Genomic DNA, 18,708 nt, shown 5'->3' on the forward strand with positions numbered 1-18,708 from the left:
TGCAAAGTCAGACATGCAACCTAAAATATCCAACCACAGAAATAAACACAATCTGACCAAAAAAAAAAAAAAAAAAAAAAAAACTGAGAGAAACAACAGGCAGGAAAGCCTTGCCACAGGGCCAGAGAGTGTTACCAGTCAGACTCCAAAATAACTGCACTACGTGCAGAAAAAAATAAGATCAAGAAAGTCTATGGAAAACTATGAAAAAGGGCCAAATGAAAATCCTAGAACTGAAAACCAAATAAATGTAAAATCCAATGGATGAGTTTAACAGCAGATTATTGTGCAGGTAAAGCACAAATTAGGGAAGTGGATGATAAATTGGAAGAAAATACCCACACTGAGGCAAAAGAAAAAGGAAACAAAGACACAAAAATAACTTAAGAAACTTAGGGGATACTGAAAGCTAATCCAACACAGGTGTATAACTAAATCCCAGATAGATTAAATGGAGAGACTGGGGCAAAGTCAGTATTTGTTGAGGTGAAGTTTGAGAATAATCAGGTCTAAGAATTCATAACAGTATAAAACAACAGATTTAGGAATTACAAATCCCAAAAAGAAGACATTAAAATGAAAGCAACTACAGTTAAGCACATTAAAGAAGAACTTCAAAAAACCAAAGACAAAATCTTAAAAACAGCCAGGGAAGAAAGATTATTTCCAAAGAAGGAACAACAGGATGGATAGCTCATTTCTGGAGGTTAACAATGGAAGTCAGAAGAGAATGGAATGGCATTCTCAAAGTGCTGAAAGAAAATAAATACAAACCTACAATTCTATACTCAGCAAAAATAACCTTCAAAGATTAACCTGAAATCACATTTTGAACAGAAAGAAAATTCATCGCCATTAGACCCACATTAAGGTAAACAAAGAACATCACAGATGAAAGTTCAGGCATGCAGAAATTAATAAAAGTGGAAAGGATAAATTTATGAGTAAATCTTGACTATATAAAATAATAACAACAATGTCTTGTGATGTTAAAGATAAGTTTAGAGTTAAATACAGGTCAAAATAGTATATAAGTTAAGAGTTAAAGTATCCCAGACCCTTACTTTGCCAGAATTGGCAAAAGTATTAATTTAGATAAGGCTGTGATAGATTAAAGACAGTTGTTGAAATCCTACCGATAATCGGTAAAGAAACAGCAAAATAGTGATTATCAAGCTGGTGAAAAAAAATATATATATATATCACTAAAAACATACATTAAAAGCAAGACAAGTGCATTAGAATAGTTGAGATAACTATAATTCATATTGTACAATGATAGATTTAAGCATAAATATATCAATAATTATACTAAATGTAAATGGGCCAAACTAATTGAAAGACAAAGATTGTCAAACTACGTATCGAAACTTGTGGGATGCAGATAAAGTTGCATTTAGAGGAAAATGTATAGCTATATAAGCATATGTTAGAAGAGAGAGCTGAAATCAATGCTCTATGTATCTATATCAAAAAGCTACAAAAACCACAATACACCCTAAGAAAACAGAACATAGAAAAATAAAAATACTAGAAATTAATGAAATCAATTTTCAACAAACAACATCCATAAAGTCAAAAGTTAGTCTTTGAAAAGAATAACTGATAAACTTCCGGAGAGAGTGACCAAGAAAAACAAAAGCAAAACAAAACAGCAGCAATAAAGAGAAAAAGCACAACCAACCAATATCTGGAGTGTAAAAGAGGACATCATTAAAGGTCTGACAGACATAAACAACACCAGAAAAGGACACGACACCAAAAACCACTAAGTCAAAAATACAAAAATGTATAACAAAGGCATACATTTCTTTTAAATAAATACAACTTAGCTAAAGTGAGCTGGGGGGGAAAAATGTCCCAGGAACTATTTTAAAAATTGAATAAGTAATCAAAAACCTTTGCACAAAGAAAATCTCAGGGTTAAGATGGCTTTAGCAGTAAGTTTCACAAGATATTCGTGGAAAAAGTAATATCCATGTTAAATAAACTTTGCCAGAGAATACAAAAGGAGAGAGGAATGATGCTTAACTCATTCTGAGGCCAGCAGAGTCATGACATCAAAACTTGACGAGGACATTATGAGAAAGGAAACTGTTTGGCAATCTCCCTCAGGAACACAGTTGCAATCATACAAGATAAAATGTTAGCAAATCCAAGTTTTCACTACATAAAAGATAATATATTACAATCAAGTTGACTGGGGTTATTTTAAAAATGCCAGTTAGAATTTATATTCAAATAAATCCATATGCTTTACTTCATTAACCAAATAAAGCCAAAAAATCATACAATCATCTCAAAAGATGCTGAAACAGCACCTGATAAAAATCAATATCCATTCATATTGAAACCCCGAGCAAACAAGAAATGGAAGGGAAACTTCCATGATCTGATAAATAGCACCTGTCAAAAACAAGTAGACAAATGAGTAAAAAATACAAACAAAGCCCCTACAGAAAACATGGCACCTAACAGGAAACGGAACCAGACAAATGTTCCTGCCATCATGACCACAATTCGATACTATATTGGCAATCTCAACCCATTCTATATAATAAGCAAGTAAAAGACATAAAAGGTATTCCAATCAGAAAATAGGCAATCTTGTCATTATTTATAGATGACAGGATTCTAAATGTTGAACATTCAAAACAATCTATTAATGATTAGGATATCTGAGTTTAACAGGGTTGCTGGACACAAAGTCAACAGTCAAAAACTGACTGCTTTTCAAAATTATAAAAACCAAGCCATTCACAATAGCAACCAAAGCCATCAAATGGCTTGAAATATATTTAATCAAATATATGCAAGCCTCCTAAACATAAAACTATTAAGAAATTATTAAGAAAAATTAAAGAAGGTAAATAATCAATGTTGTAAAAATATCAGGTCTTCCTAATTTGAACCACAGAGTCAATGCAATCATAAACAAAACCCCATTAGTATCAATTCCAGGTAGAATCAGCTCCTAGGAGATATAATTAAAGAGGATGTATCCAAGATTCTGAAGAAAGGAAAGATTTCTTAAGGCACAAAATCATCTAAAGGAAAAGACTGAAACTGTATTGGAAGGGAGAATTTCTGTGCCTGAAAGATAACATTAAGAGAGTGAACAGGCAAAGTACAGAGTGGAAGAAGAGATTTATAGCATGTACAACTGGCCAAGGGTTGATTCCATAATATATAAAGAACAACTCCAAATCAAGAAAAAGGGAGACCTCGCATCAGAAAAATGGGCAAGAGACTTGAACAAGCACTTCACAAAAAGGGGAATATTCATTTGGCAAAAAAACTTACAAAAATAAACTATCTTACTGGTAATCAAAGAAATGTAGCTGAGGGCATGAGGAGGAGCTGAAATTAAAGTGACTGACAGCAGCAAGTGTTGACAAGGACATGGAGCCACAGGAACCCCCGTACATGGCTGGTAGGAGTGTAAACTGGTACACTACTTTGAAAACTTTTGGGCATCACGTATGAACACTGACAACATGCATGCCCCAAAGTTCAACAACACTTCACATTTGCCCACATGTACCAAGAAACATGTACAAGAATGCACATAGCAACACTGCTTTTAATAGCTCTGGTTAGGAAACAAGCCAAATATCTAACAACTTTAGAAGAAATGACTACATTGGTGCATTTATAAATGGGACACCATGCAGCAATATATAATAGATAATGAATGACCTCTTGCTAAATGCAAAATGGGGATGAATTTCACAAGCATAATGTCCACAGAAAGAAGCAAAACGCAAAAATCCTACATATTAAGGGTTCCATTTACATACATTTCAAAAGCAGGCAAAATTAATCTTCCATGTTAAACATCAGGAGAGGAGTTATCTTTGGGGAAGGGGGAAGTGCATAAAGACTTCTCTTCTTACTCATGGGCCAGCCCTACAAGAGTAAATCGCTCTACTCTCCTTACCTGGAATCCTGTTACCTGAGGAAAATGTACACCTCGACTCCTTTTCAGTATTACCAGGGAACAGACAAGTTTAACTGAGCATGTAAGTCCTGGGCAGAAACTCGGAGTGTCTATGAAAGTCCCTTCACTCTGGTGATTAGATCCTGACTGTCTGTGCCACTTAAAACAACAAGTTGTCCATGGAAAGGATATAAACACACAGTGAGCCAAGGGCTCTTTTAAGTGAAGATCTGAGAGGATGCTCAGAGCTGACTCAGGCCCACGGTGGACCCTGTACCCCGGGGACACGCCAGGGCTCAGACACACTGGCGACGCTGGGCACCGTCCTCGTGCAGAGGAGCCCAAGGGTCATCGTCCCAGCAGCCCGCAGTCAGCAGGGGCGACACTGTGACCTTTTCCTCAGTAGATGCGTCCCTCTAACTTTCCAAAGGGGGAAACAGCAAATACAATGTTCTCCTGGATAGTATGAAGTATGGGCTCTCCTTAGAAGAAAACAGACCACGCTGGTCTCCAGATGCACAAACACAGCCCCCACAGAAGGCAAAATTCAGAGTGGAAGGAGCAGATAGCAAAAGCACGCTGCTGGCCCTCACTGGGCCGTGGGTCACTCTACAACCTCACACCTGCTTTGAAGGCACTATAAAATGCTCCCGAAAGAAAAGTACTTTGAAAAATGCAGGGCTGAACTCACAGATGAAATTCACTGTGCATCTGGCATGCTTTATGGCTTTTAATATTTTTAAGTCTATTACGAATCCTGCCAAATAGTCTTTAAAATGTTTAAATCAAACCAAAAGTCGGGCTGAATGCCCCTTGCTTTGATGTTAATATTGAATCCTGCAGCCCTGGATGAAGATAAATCCATGGACTCTGGTTCACTGGGGGAGCTAACCATGGGTGGGCTGACACACTGTCACACTCACTGTCCCTGTCAGGGGGTGGGGGTCCCATTCCTGGCCTGCTTCTTAGAAACCCAGCACAGGCAAAGTGGCAAGAGTCACCATGGTGAGGCTCAGCTGCCCCTAGATCTTTCCCTACTCCCCGTGTGCTGCCCCAGTGCCCTCCTGCACTCACTCCTTCTGCCCCCACCACCTTCCGGAGTCCATGCCCCCACTCCCTCCCTCTGCCCGGCCTCCCTCCCTCTGCCTGGCCTTCCGTGCCCACACTCACTCTCTTTGCCCTTCTCCTTGTTCTTGAGCTGCTGCAGCTTCTGCTCCCGGTGCTGCTTCTCCAGCTCCTGCTCCTGGCGGTGCCTCTCCAGCTTCCGCTGGTGTTCCAGCAGCTCCTGCTGGTGCTTCATGGCCAGCATCTCCTGCTGTTGCTGCAAGTGGAAGGAGGAGACAGACGGTCAGAGCCCAGGCTCCACACACAGAGACCCAATGAAGACCCAAGAAACCAGCCCAGGCCCTACACGTCTGCCCTGGTGTGGCCCTAGGCACTGCCCTGCCCTGCACTGCTGCTATTTCAGTCCAAAAAAAGAAGTCAGGGCCATTCCAGGCTCTGGGCATTGTCTTACCTTTTAAGTGGAAAACATTAAAAACAAAAGCCATTGGCTTGCTAGAAGAAAATACGCAAGAAGAGTTATGTTATCTTGCAAGTTGGAAATGCTATTTTGAGAACGACATAAAGACAGTGAAGAGAGCGTGAAATGGTACAACCACTTCAGAAAACTGCTGGGCATTTCCTTATAAAGTTAAACGCATATCTGCCCTGAGACCCAGCAATCCCATTCCTAGCTATTTATCCGAAACACGGAAGCACACCCACAAAAAGCCTGTACGAGAATGTGCATGGGAGCTCTGGTCACAGACCAGCCTTGATGCAACCCACATGTTCCCTCGAAGGTGGACACTTGGAGACATGATGTGTGTTCATCAAAGAGAATACCACCTAACCATAAAAAATAACAACCTACGTGTACACAAGGAAACACAGGTGAACTGCTAAACAGCAGGTGTTGGCAGACAGTGAAAGAGCAGAGAGAAGAGGCAAGACTGAAAGACCCTCCGCTGAGCCTCTGCACTTGCAGCTCCAGATCCGCACATTCCACCACAGCCTGGCGTGGAAATACGGGGGGTTGGCCCTCAGTGTCTCCAGGCTCTGATCCTCCGCTGGCTCAATCAGTGGAGGTGAAACCCAAAAATATGGAGGGCTGACTATATTCACATGAAGCCCTAAAACAGAAAAAACTAACGCACAAGGATGAAAATCAGAAGAAGGCTGCCTCTGCGGGGCTGAGGTAGGGTTGGGGGTGCCGAGGCCAGAGGAAACGCCCCAGCAGGTGGAGTGTCCGACCTGTTGACTGTCTACAGGGAAGAGCACAGCCACCCAACAGCACCCTTAAGGGCTGGCATTCTACCGAGTATAAATTATATCTCATATTTCAAAAACTGACATCGACATAAAATGTTTGTCTTAATAACAATTAAAAGGCAGAAGAAAAACTGCAGTATTTATGACATACAAATTTTATATAAATGACTGTTATCCATTAATGAGAACACGACAGGCAGCCCACTAAAACGCTGGGCAGAAAAGAACAAGATGCACAGAAGAACTGTTTAAAAAGAAATCGGGATAAATGTTCAAGCTCACTAGTGAACACTTCCCATTTCACTCACGGTATCGGACAAGGTGAAAAGGAACAATTTGGCCTGGCGCTGACGAGCGTGGGAAGGTGCAACTGACCAGACGCCCTGAGAGGGACTCCCACAAACCCAGAGCACCTCTGTCCTGGGACCCAGCCCAGGCTCCAGGGCTCCCGCACGTCCTTCCGCTCCTCTGAGATGGCTCCGCTCTCGTTCGCATGCTCCAGGGTTCTGTCTGCACACACTTTCCTCGGCTTCCGCACAAGCCCCTGGGCCAGCCCGGGGGAAGTGCCAGGACTCCACAGGTGTGAGGAGCTCTGCCACCTGCCTGCTTGGGAGAGCCCCTCTGCCACCCTCTGTGGCCGCACGTGTCCCGGTCATGGTCTGTCTGCTGTCCCCAGTGATTGCTCCGTTACCAGTTGTCTCTTGTCCCAGTGTCTTTTTTATTTTAGACATAGGGTCTCGCTCTGTTGCTCAGGCTGGAGTGCAGTGGCACAATCATAGCTCACTGTAAGCTTGAGCTCCTGGGCTCAAGTGATCCTCCTACCTCACACTCCCAAATAGATGGCAGTTAATTAAAAAAAACAAAATTGTAGAGAAGGGGTCTTGCTATGTTGCCCAGGCTGGTCTCAAACTCCTGGGCTCAAGCCATTCTCCCACCTCAGCCTCCTGAGTAGCTGGGACTACAGGTGCACACCACTGCACCCAGATACGTTTTTTTCTTTTTTGACGAAACAAGATCTTGCTCTGTTGCTGGGGCTGGTCTCAAACCCCTGGGCTCACGTGATCCTCCCGCTTTAGCTTCCTGAAGCTCTGGGATTACAGGCGTGAGCTGCCTCACCCAGCCACTGGTGGGTTGCTTTTTGTTGGTCTTGCTCCCCTTATGGAGGAAGAGGGGACGGTGAGAGGGTACGGGGTAAGCAGGCATCCTGGCAACCAGAGCGGCCCAAGGAACTTTCCGTGGAGGAAATTTAGTGAATCAGGGGCTCCGGGCTGGCTCCAGAGTGGGGCTTCCACCAGCTGGTGGTTCTTCCTGGAGCATGAGGCTCAGGCCAGGGAAAGGATGAGCAAGGCATAGAGTGGAGTGTGTGTGCGAGGCAGCCACCGGACGCCTGAGGCATAGAGTGGGGTGTGCGTGCGAGGCAGCTACTGGACGCCTGAGGCATAGAGTGGGGTGTGCGTGCAAGGCAGCTACTGGACGCCTGAGGCATAGAGTGGGGTGTGCGTGCAAGGCAGCTACTGGACGCCTGAGGCATAGAGTGGGATGTGCGTGCCAGGCAGCTACTGGACGCCTGAGGCATAGAGTGGGGTGTGCGTGCAAGGCAGCTACTGGACGCCTGAGGCATAGAGTGGGGTGTGCCTGCAAGGCAGCTACTGGACGCCTGAGGCATAGAGTGGGGTGTGCGTCCCAGGCAGCTACTGGACGCCTGAGGCATAGAGTGGGGTGTGCGTGCCAGGCAGCTACTGGATGCCTGTGCTCCATGAGTGACTGCGCTGGCACAGCAGGACTGGCGCCCACGGGATGCCACCCACGTCACACTGTCGTCCCTGTGTATTCTTCAATCCCTCTACGACAGGGGTCCCCACCTCCGGCTGTGGACGAGTAGCAGCAGTCCCTGGCCTGTTAGGAAATGGGCCACAAAGCAGGAGGTAAGTGGCAGGCTAGGGAGCATTCCTGCCAGAGCTCAAGCTCCTGCTGGATCAGTGGTGGCATTAGATTCTCACAGGAGTGTGATCCTGTTGTGAACTATGCGTGTAGGGGATCTAGGATGCACGCTCCTTATGAGAATCTAATGCCTGATGATCTGAGGTGGTGGAAGTTTCATCCCGAAACCATTCTCCTGCGTCCCTCACCCCTGTCCACAGAAAAAACCATCTTCCACGAAACCGGTCCCTGGTGCCAAAAAGGTCGGGACTGATTGCCGCTCTACAACAAATGTGCATCACTTCAGAGCAAGAGGTGATAACAAAGGAAAATGAAAGTGGCTGAGGGGTAGGAAAGCAGATGAAAAGGATTACATCAGACGGGCAGAGGAAACCCCAACAGAGTAGGGCCAGCAGGGATGGGGGGCTGGGTCCCTGAGGTGCCACAGCCTGAGAGCCCACGCGGCATGCTCAGGGTGGGAGGCGGCACAAGCCTTCTGCTACAGGGCCCGCTGCTCCAAGACAACAGGGCTGCCCGCACGGAGGAACATGCACATCAACGTGCTTGTGCACCCAAGTGTGCGTTCTGAATGTGAGTGAGCGTGCATGGGACTGAGCACGTGTGCTCCAGGTAACTGTCAGCGTGCAAGGGCGCTGCCCTTCTCTGTGGGCGCCGACCTTCAGTGGCGTTGTCAAGGTGACGGGGGCAGGCAGTGTGTGTCCGGGAACATCTCCGGCATCTTGCTGGGTCCTTCTTCACATGAGAGGCCTGAGCCGACTGGCGAGCTTCACACCCTTGCTGCCCCTGCACAGCCAGCTTCCAGGTGGCCACCACACCCTCTCCTGCGAGAGCCTGGAGGTCCAGCTCAGCCCCCAGGCACCCAGCACACACACCTTTCAAACCCCTAGGCTTCTGGGAAGATCCAGCCTGCAAAAACAGCCTGGCCCAAGCCCTTTCATGGTCACAGGCGGTGCAGGGGATGAGGAATGGCCTCACCAGGGCATCAATCCCCTTCCTGGACCTCGCTTCCCACTGCTGAGGACTCAGCCGGTTTCCACGACCACCCAGAACTACTTGTAAATAGGGAAGAAAGGATTTCAGCTTGCTCACAGCCTCTTCCTACTCAAGATGAGACACGCCAGTCACCCCGCATGTCTGTGACTTGTGTGAAATTTGAATCACATCGTGTCCACGATGTTAAACGTAACATCAACTGTATAATTTTGTAAGGTAAAACTCCTCACTCTTCCATTCTGTAAGTAAAGCCCCCAGCCCAGACAAGGGACAGAGACAGGCATCGGCCAACCAAATGGCATTCAGCAACCTCAAACTGGCGCTGGCAGTGAACAAGCAAAATGAACATGACTGCCCCTCATGAGCGCCCCATGTGGATGGAAGGGTGTGCTGGGCCACTGCCCCCCATGGCCCACCCCGAGGAAGAGTCCCCAGGCAGAAACCGCCTGCCCCATTGCAGTGACCCCAGCAGATAGCTCTGGACTGAGGCTGCCCCAGCCTCCAGGACGGAGACCACAGCACTGGTCTTTCCCGGCCCACCTGGGCTGGGCCATTGCAGCCTGCAGCCCACAGCCAGCCTCCCCGTCCACTGTCCCATGGCAGCGGAAGTGGCCTGGATGGCAGAGCCCCACAGGAATCGCTTAGAGTCCAGGGCAGTGGGACCTCGGGCTCTAGGCAGGTCTGCCCAGTCACACCTGTGGTCACACACAGCAAGGATTTACAGCAGCAGAGAGAGCAGATCAGCATCCAGACACTGGGGACAGGACCTGCCTGCTCTCCCCACAGATGAAAAGCCCTGTCCACAAACACGCCCACCCACCTACAGCCCTCACAAAGGGGGTGGGACTCAATTCCAGCCAGGAGCATGAGAATAGAAGAGCTGCAGAGGTGGCAGGAGGTAGGTCCACACCCAGGGAAGGAGGGAGGAGAGGAGGGGCTGAGGCAAGACCCCACCCAGGCAGGTGCACCTGCAGGCTTGCCTTCCAGCAGGGGTGCTGCTCCTGGCAGATGTGTGGGCACAGGCAAGGCAGGAGGCCTGGGTGGGCCGAGGGAGAGGGGGCACCCACCACGCCCGGCAGCAGCGTGTGCACAGGAGGGGCAGGGAGGGCCGTCAGGGCTAGCTGCACACACCAAGCATCTCACCTGTATCTTTCCCATGGCAAAAACTTAATTCTGAACAACTAACTTAAATGAACTTCTTGGGGATGGTGGGATAAACATAAGCAAGCTCTTGCCATGTCCTTCATCAGGGCAGTGCTGGCCTCCGAAGACTCACAGGCGGCCCACAGCACGCTGGCTGGAGGGCAGTGCCCAGGCCAGGCTGCCTGGCTGATAAACTCTGCTCCGCCCGCCTGCTTGCTGCCGGCACACTTGCACCTAAATATTTAACCTCTCCGTGCTGGGTTAAATGTGGCACCTGCCCCAAGGGTTCCTGTGAGGACTGGAAGAGGTGGCATGGGGAGAACACTCAGAAGAGCTGGTCTGGGCTTGCCTCCGTGCGGCCTGATTGTCATCAAACCGTCACTTTCGAAAGATGTCGCCTAGAGACGCCGACTTCCTGCAGACACTAAATATCCTAAGGTAAAATCAGGCCCCCTCAAGGCTAGGGAGATACTACCCGGAGCACACCTTCCTAACGCGGTGTTCCTTGCCACCACATGCAAGCAAAGTCCCTCTACCAGGACAAACATCTGGGCAAGTACAGATTCAGGACTCTGCCCTGGGGACCCGGAGCTGTGTACACAGGGAAAGGTGCCACGAGAGCATCCCTGGGCCACTGTCTGCAGATTGGGAATGCCACCGGCAGGTTAACCTATAAACATACAGCCCACAGGGCTTCGGGGTGCTTCTCAGCTCAGAAAACAAACACAGTCCTTTGTTGAACTGATCTCCTCGTCATGGCGAGCCCCTCCCCTCTGGCTGTCACCTGCACGGGGCCCCTTGGCTCCCTCCCTCCCGCTGCTCAGAGCTCACTCAGGGCGGAAATGCAGAGCGGACAGATGCAGCCTAATGCAGTCTCACAGTATCTACTTGTCAGCCAGAACCCAGAGGGAAAGTGAGCTCTTTCCACCATCATTTCAAAAAGAATGAAAGCAACAACCATGGCTGCTGGGGATTAAAATTCACAGGAAGGCAAAACTCCCAGAAACACGACTGTGGTGGAGTTTTAATGAAACCAGCAGTCACAAACAGTGACTGATTCCCTACCTGCCCCCGGCAATGCTGTGTGATCTCAGCTTCGCTACTTGTAGGGAGGCATTCCACCTTATTAGATTTATAACAGATTATCTGTAGAGCAAAGCCTGCAAAGTGAAAGCAGTCAGGACAAACTGGATTTCAACACTCCCTGTTCACAGCACAAGCTTAGACGTCAGGCCTGTTTCTTGATCTTCAAAGAAGACACAGGGACCCTCTGCCCTCGACATGCTCGGAAAATGCTGGAACCACAAGGGAAGATGGCCATTTCACTCTTCTTCACTCCCGCCCCACATCCTAGCATCGTGAATAGGTACTTATTCTCCGTGGGCACCCTCAGTTGGCTTCTGGAGGGCAGGTGCGTCACTGGAATACCGAATTCAGGCATCGAAAAACAGGACTTTGAGATGTGCTTATTTTTAAGTTAGCTAAAATTGTCTGCAACTAGTCCCTCGCTAACTTTACACGTTAGACTACTCCATGGGGCAAGGGCTGTTGGGAAGCAATTTTTTGCAGACTGAAACTATAATGAGCAATTTAAAATAAGATGACTACGACCTCATTCTTCTAAGAAGAGCAAAAACAAAACCAATCATAGCTGATCCTATTACTCTAACCAGACTTTAAGTTTACGTTAAGCGTACACTGAACTCTGAACCAAATATAGGAGCCCCAGAATTTAGCTGCTTTGACTCTGACTTCAGAATTTAATATACAAATATTCAAGTGGTAACCCAAAAAGATTTTCACTTTTAAAACGAAACTCTTGAGTTTCTTGTGTCTCTTCTTCAACTTGCCAGGGGAACAGCCCCAGAGTGGGGAGATGCTGCACCCGCATAAAGCGGCAGGGGCCAGGAGGAAAGGGTGGAAGAGTGGATGCCACGGACGGTAAGCTGCCGCCCATGGATGGGAACACCAGGTGCAGACCAGCTGGGGTAGGGCAACGGCATCCATGGCTCTCCAGGTGTGTGCCCACGTGCCCTATGTGTCACCTGGCCCCACTGCCCACTGCCACGTGCATGTGCCTCTGCCTAGCTTGGGAGGCAGCTCATGCTAAGCAAAGGTGTGCACGAGGTCTTCCCGTCTATTCTTAACCTTCACCCAGAGGCACCACAGAGGGACTCTGCTCCAAACCAAGAGTGTGCTCCTGCCCCCTGCCTCCCCACCGCACCCCTGTCCTGGCGCGGAGCCCTGGATCAGGCATTCGGCACAGCTCAGGTGAGCTCTAATGCTCAGACAGCTGCCTCAGGTGACCAGAAAGCTGGGCCTGGGCAACATCTCTTCGGCTTCCTCGGCCAGGTATTAAAGAGAATAAGGATCATGACCCACGCTCCCAGTGCCAGAAAACTAGGTTCCTTTCCATGTTAGTCCCTCCCTGAAAGGAAGAGTCACACTATCAACTAAACAGCTCTGAAAACTCTCTCCTACCCACTGTGCTCTCCATAGCACAAAGTCACATGGACACACACACACACACACGCACACGAAAAAGAGGCCAGCCTTGCTAGTAAAAAAAAAAAAAAAAGACATGCCACTAAAACAGTGTGTAAATCATTTTTACTCTTCATGCATTCGACTGGGAATAGGCTGAAGTCAGGGAAGAAAAGGCACGCCTTACACCAGTGCAGGGAGAGAGGGTAAGCCTTGCAGGAGGGCGATGTGCAACCTACATACAAAAGGTGCCCTGTACCTGCCCTGGAGGCTGTGCCCTATGGGGGTGTCCCTAAGTGTCTGTCCTGGAGGATGTGTCCTATGGTGGGGGGGGGGTCCCTCAGTGTCTGTCCTGGAGGCTGTGCCCTATGAAGGGGGGGGGTCCCTCAGTGTCTGTCCTGGAGGCTGTGCCCTATGGGGGGGGGTCCCTCAGTGTCTTTCCTGGAGGCTGTGCCCTGTGGTGGGGGGTCCCTCAGTGTCTGTCCTGGAGGCTGTGCCCTATGGGGGGGTCCCCCAGTGTCTGTCCTGGAGGCTGTGCCCTATGGGGTGGTCCCTTAAGTGTCTGTCCTGGAGGCTGTGCCCTATGGGCGGGGGGGTCCCTCAGTGTCTGTCCTGGAGGATGTGTCCTATGGTGGGGTCCCTCAGTGTCTGCCCTGGAGGATGTGTCCTATGGGGGGATTCCTTGGTGTCTGTCCTGGACGATGTGTCCTATGGGGGGTCCCTTGGTGTCTATCATGGAGGGCTGTGCCTTATCGGGGGGGTCCCCAGTGTCTGCCCTGGAGGCTGTGCCCTATGGGGTGGTCCCTTGGTGTCTATCATGGAGGGCTATCCCTCAGTGTCTGCCCTGGAGGCTACGCCCTATGTGGGGGAGGGTCCCTCAGTGTCTGCCCTGGAGGCTGTGCCCTATGGGTGGGTCCCTCGGTGACTACCCTGGAGGCTGTGCCCTATGGGAGGAGTGCCCAGTGTCTTCTGGGGAGAGGTGCACCCCATGGGGTGCCTGTATCCCCCATGGGGGTTGCCCTGTATCTCCTGGGAAGAGGTGTGCCCTATAGGGGTGCCTCAGTGTCTTCTGGGGAGAGGAATGCCCTACAGGGGGTGCCCGGTATCTCCTGGGGAGAGGTCTGCCCTATGAAGGGTGCCCCATGTCTCGTGGGGAGACATGTGCCCTGCAGGGGGTGCCCCATGCCTCCTGGGGAGAGGTGTACCCTAACTGCTGGGGAAAGGTGTGCCCTGTGGGGGTGTCCCGTGCCTCCTGGGGAGAGATGCACCCTGCAGCGGGTGCCCCATGTTTCCTGGGGAGAGATGCACCCTGTGGGGGGTGCCCTGTGCCTCCTGGGGAGAGATGCACCCTGAGGGGGTGCCAGGGCCCAGTCTTGTGCTTGGGGTCTCCCACATGCCCCTGCTGCATCACTCACCAGCCTGGGGCAAGCTCTAACCATAGCTTCGTGGCCTGTCCTTGGACCCTCTCTGGGTATCTATGTTTGTATCCTGCCTCTCCATATTCTTCTGGGAGGCATTGATCAGAAATGCAAGAGAGAGGCCGGGCGCAGTGGCTCACGCCTGTAAACCTAACACTTTGGGAGGCTGAGACAGGGAGATCACTTAAGGCCAGGAGTTCGAGCCTAGCCTGGCCAACATGGGAAAAACCCGTCTCTACCAAAAATACAAAAAATTAGCAGCAGGGTGTGGTGGTGCATGCTGGTAATCCCAGCCACTCAGGTGGCTGAGGCATGAGAATCGCTTGAACCTGGGAGGCGAAGATTGAAGTGAACAGAGATGGCACCAATGCACTCCAGCCTGTGCAACAGTTGAGCGAGACTGCCTCAAAAAACAAACAAACACACAGAAGTGCAAGAGAGAACTTCCACGCTTACCTGGGATCTGCTTCTCGGTGGAAAAGCACTGTCCGAGAAGGAGAGGCAAGGCTGTGTCTAAACCACCACAAACAGCCAGGAAACCGGAAAGTCCAAGGGGACCACGAGCATTAAAATTCTCCTAAAAGATCCTATTTACCCAACATTAATAATTTAAGTTATATTTTAAAAATGACTCCCTTTTCAATTATAAAACTCTATTCAAATTCACTGATGATTTAATGACACTAATTAGATTTTGTGTTCAAGAAATCTGTCTGACAAACACTATTGCCAAATGTCACTAAGAATATGATGGCTTATAAAGAGAGTTTAAATCATCCAAACAAAAGCCTCCTAATGTAATGAAACCACTATGTAGTTCAAATGGCTTTTATAATCTCTATTTTAATGAAGAAATAAATGATTAAAATGCAAAGAGAAAGGCAACCTTGAACTTCTTTCTGTGCTTTTGAGACCCTGGCCCAGAGACTGGCTCCAGAGCCATGGTTCTAAGGTCTCTGGCCATCTCTCAGAGGGTGGTGGGGTGGGCTTTCCCAGGGACCCCTCCAGGAATGAGGAGCATGGCCTGAAGGCCTGGCCTGTAGGAGCGACGTGAGGACTGGGGTCTGGGTGCTCTCTTCCAAGCAGTGAAGCCAGCTCCTGGGGCACCAGGAGAGGAGAGGCAGAGGGGTTCTGGAGGTGAGGCCTGGCCTCACCCTGAGATGGCAGCACTGACCCCAACTCAAGTGTCTTCTTTATGTCTTCTGGCCTCCTAGGACTACCTTGAGGAGCCCCGGTCAAACACACAGGGCTTAGGCTTACTTCTCAGCTTCTCATCTACGTCGTCTTCTTGTAAAAGCTACAAATTCAACCAGCACGGAATAAGACATCAACAATCCCATCTCCTCAACCTCGCTCTGCACCGACAGCCATGGTGGCTTCGGGGTGGGGTCTCCTAATCATGCACTGTGAATGCTCCAGGTGGATCAACCGTGAGGACTGCAGGGCTCACCAGGGTGCAGTGACAACAGGAAAAATGGAATTCAGCAGGAGCCCCTGAGGCCATCCTCAGCCAGGATCTGTGTTGGGCTGCAGGAATGCAGGGAAGCCAGAGTGAGTGAGTGGTCCTCATGTCCCCCAGGCAGGCGGGACCAATGGCCGACGGGGGCTTCTGAGAGGTACAGGGCAGTGCCTGGGTCAAGACTGCTGTCAGGGAGTCCTCGGGCTTGATGTGGGGTTGCCAACATGCAGAATACGAAGGAGCTACGGTACTCATTTTAAAAAATTACTTCTAGGAGTCATAGAATGTGAGCCTATGGCGCAAAAACTAAATAAAACGAGTGGCCTCTTGAGGGCTGCTCTTCGCAGATCACGGAAAGGCTGGTGAGCTGAAGCCCTGGGCAGGCTGCAGGGATTGCCTGCAGTGACTCCCCCTGACCCACGCCTTCTGCCTGGCATGCACCCGTTTCCTGCAGCCAGCTTGAAAACTCTTCTCCCAGGCCTGAAAAACAGACGCCAGCTGCAGTTGCCCATGGTCACGGCCGTGAGGGAGGCAAGACTGGCCTGTCCACAGCACCAAGCGGCGCCATCAGTAAAGTGAAGACTGTGTCCTCTCTCATGTCCCACCTGCCAGGAGTGTCAGGATCACAGGGATCCCAAAGGGTATGGTGCTTGTGGAGCTCTCAACTGCCCCACCCTAAACTCGAGTACGCTTGTTAAAGTGGACAGGGTGCCAGTGGAGGCTGGTGGGCCAATCTCCACAGGGACAAGTGACGTGTTTGTTACACACGGCTGCTAGGTCGCTCTGAAATCTGAAGGCAAAAACGATAAAGCATGGACTTCAAGAGCTCAGGAAAGTGTCCTCTCCTTGGCTTGTCAAACACTGACATTAGCAGGCCCGTGCATCTGGGAAAAAGCAGCAGCAACAACTCCCAAGCCAACAATGCCAAGGCAACGGTGCCAAGTCCAAAGACCCAGAGCCCGCAAGCAGCCCCTCAGGGTCCAGCCAGAAACCTCCCAGCCCCCGTTCCCTCAAGGCCAGAGGGGGCCGAGTACAGAGCTCTCAGGGCTCACCTTCGAAGCACAGGCACTCACAGAATGGTTTGGCACCCATGAGAGGGGACATGGAGCTGTCCCTGAGCCTGTCCTCCAGGGCCAGCCCAGCTTTGGGATGCAGCCTCCCCCACAATCTGCCACTAAGTCTACAGACAACTGATACTACTTTACCTCCATTTCTCAACAGTGATTATGAAATAAAGACACTGAACAAAGTGTCTTACATATAAAGGAAGGGAAACTGGGATCCTGTGGTCAAGAGAATTACCAGCTAGGGCAGAAACAGAGGGATGCACCCCTAAGCTACTCTGCACACTAGGTGGGCACACTAATATCTGTGTGTGGGCTAATGCCAGGTAGCCAAGACCTCAGCTGAACAACTTCTACCCATGGACCATATGAGCATCTCAGAAGCACCAGGTTGCATACGGTCATAGGCTTTTGATGCCCTACATCTGTGCTGTCCAACAGTTGCCACGAACCAAGTGTGGCTTGAAATGCGGCTGGCCCAAATGGAGACATGCCCTACGTGTGACCCAGTGGCTTGCCAAGACTTAGCATGAACAACAACAGCAGCAGTGTTGGTGGCGGCCTGCCACTTCCCAGATCAGGGCACGAGAGACCCTGTGGCTTCCATGTTGGCCATGCTTCCTCTCGGGTTGCTCCCTCTGGGAAGCTGGCTGCTATGCTGTGAGCAGCCCTGTGGATGAGGACCTCAGGCCTCCTGCCTGCGGCCATGTGAGTGAGCCTGAATGGAGCTCCTCCCGCCTCAGTCCAGTCAACCCTGCAGATGAGACCACAGCCCTGCCTGACATCTTAATAACAACATAATGGGAGACCCCATCAGCGAAGCTGCTCCAGGATCCCTGACCCATAGAGCAAGACAATACAAACTTGCTATTTTAAACTGCTAAGTGTTGGGGTAATTTTGTTACACAGATATAGATAACTTAATCTGGTTTTGTGGGATTTTTCACTTTGTTTAATGTGACCACTAGAATATTTAAAATTACTGGTGGAATTTTAATATACTCATGTATATTTCTATTAGATGGTGTTGCTCTAAATGGTTCTAAATGCAGTGACAGCATATTATAATCACAGATATCATAACTAGCCTGCCAACTATATAACTTTGCTACATATCACTAGTACATATTTCCAATTGATTTAATTTTAAAATCTGGTATCAGATTAAATATTTGTAGACAGTAAGTACCAAAAAAAGTCTTTTTTTCTTACCACATTTAAATTAAAAGAAAATATTATCTTTTTCTAATTATAAAAGGTTAGTAGAGAAAATAGAAAATATAGAAAAGTCCTAAGGAAAAGAAAACACAGATTTGTCAATACACCTCCCAGTAACGATCATTAAGGTTCTGGTGCTTCTTCCCTTTGGTAGCTTTTCTATTTCTGAGCATGTTTCGGATGAAATTAGGCGATAAGCATTTTTCCTATTTGGAATATGCTTCCACTCAATGACTTTGGACCGCTGTTCCCACTCAGCACCACGTCCTCCACAATACACGCAAGTGCTGCCCGCGGTTTGTCGCCTGGTGTTACCGTCCCAATGCGGAAGGCCTCCTGCAGGAACCCTGCATCATGCCTGGGGCCCCGGCACACTCCGCGGAGGCAGGGCTGGAGTCACCGGGAGTTGAGGGTGCCGGAGGCCTGGCCCACCTGCACCCCCGCACCGCACCTCACCTTGATGTGCTCGTGGAGCTGCGCCTCGTGCTGCCGGGAGAGCTGCTCGTGCTGCCTCTGGAACTCGGCGATGAGGATCTGCCTCTGGATCTGCTGCTTCTGCTTGAGCGCCAGGAGCTCCTGCTGCAGCTGCTGCTCCCGCAGGGCCGGCTCTGCCACAGGCAGTGAGAACTGGTGGTCCAGGCGCAGGTCCATGGGCACTGCCGAGGGGGCCACTTGCAGAGGCAGCGCCGTGGCCACATCCACTGTGGGAAAAACAAGCAGGAGAGCCGGTCACTG

The 18,708-nt window shown here is 49.5% G+C and overlaps 1 protein-coding gene across 15 annotated transcripts in view; it reads right to left on the reverse strand.

The window, feature by feature from the left end:
* Positions 1 to 18,708, reverse strand: part of HDAC4 (histone deacetylase 4) — a 352,613-nt gene that overhangs the window by 122,956 nt on the left and 210,949 nt on the right. For all 15 annotated transcript variants that reach the window (XM_055380652.2, XM_019022575.4, XM_063695349.1 and 12 more), the window contains 2 exons: positions 18,430 to 18,674; positions 5,111 to 5,261 (listed from right to left, as the gene is read on the reverse strand). In XM_055380652.2, coding sequence (XP_055236627.1) covers positions 5,111 to 5,261; positions 18,430 to 18,674 — 396 coding nt within the window. The remainder of the gene's footprint in view (positions 1 to 5,110; positions 5,262 to 18,429; positions 18,675 to 18,708) is intronic.

The sequence above is a fragment of the Gorilla gorilla genome, chromosome 11 (assembly GCF_029281585.2).
Source record: "Gorilla gorilla gorilla isolate KB3781 chromosome 11, NHGRI_mGorGor1-v2.1_pri, whole genome shotgun sequence".
NCBI classification, from domain to species: Eukaryota; Metazoa; Chordata; class Mammalia; order Primates; family Hominidae; genus Gorilla; species Gorilla gorilla.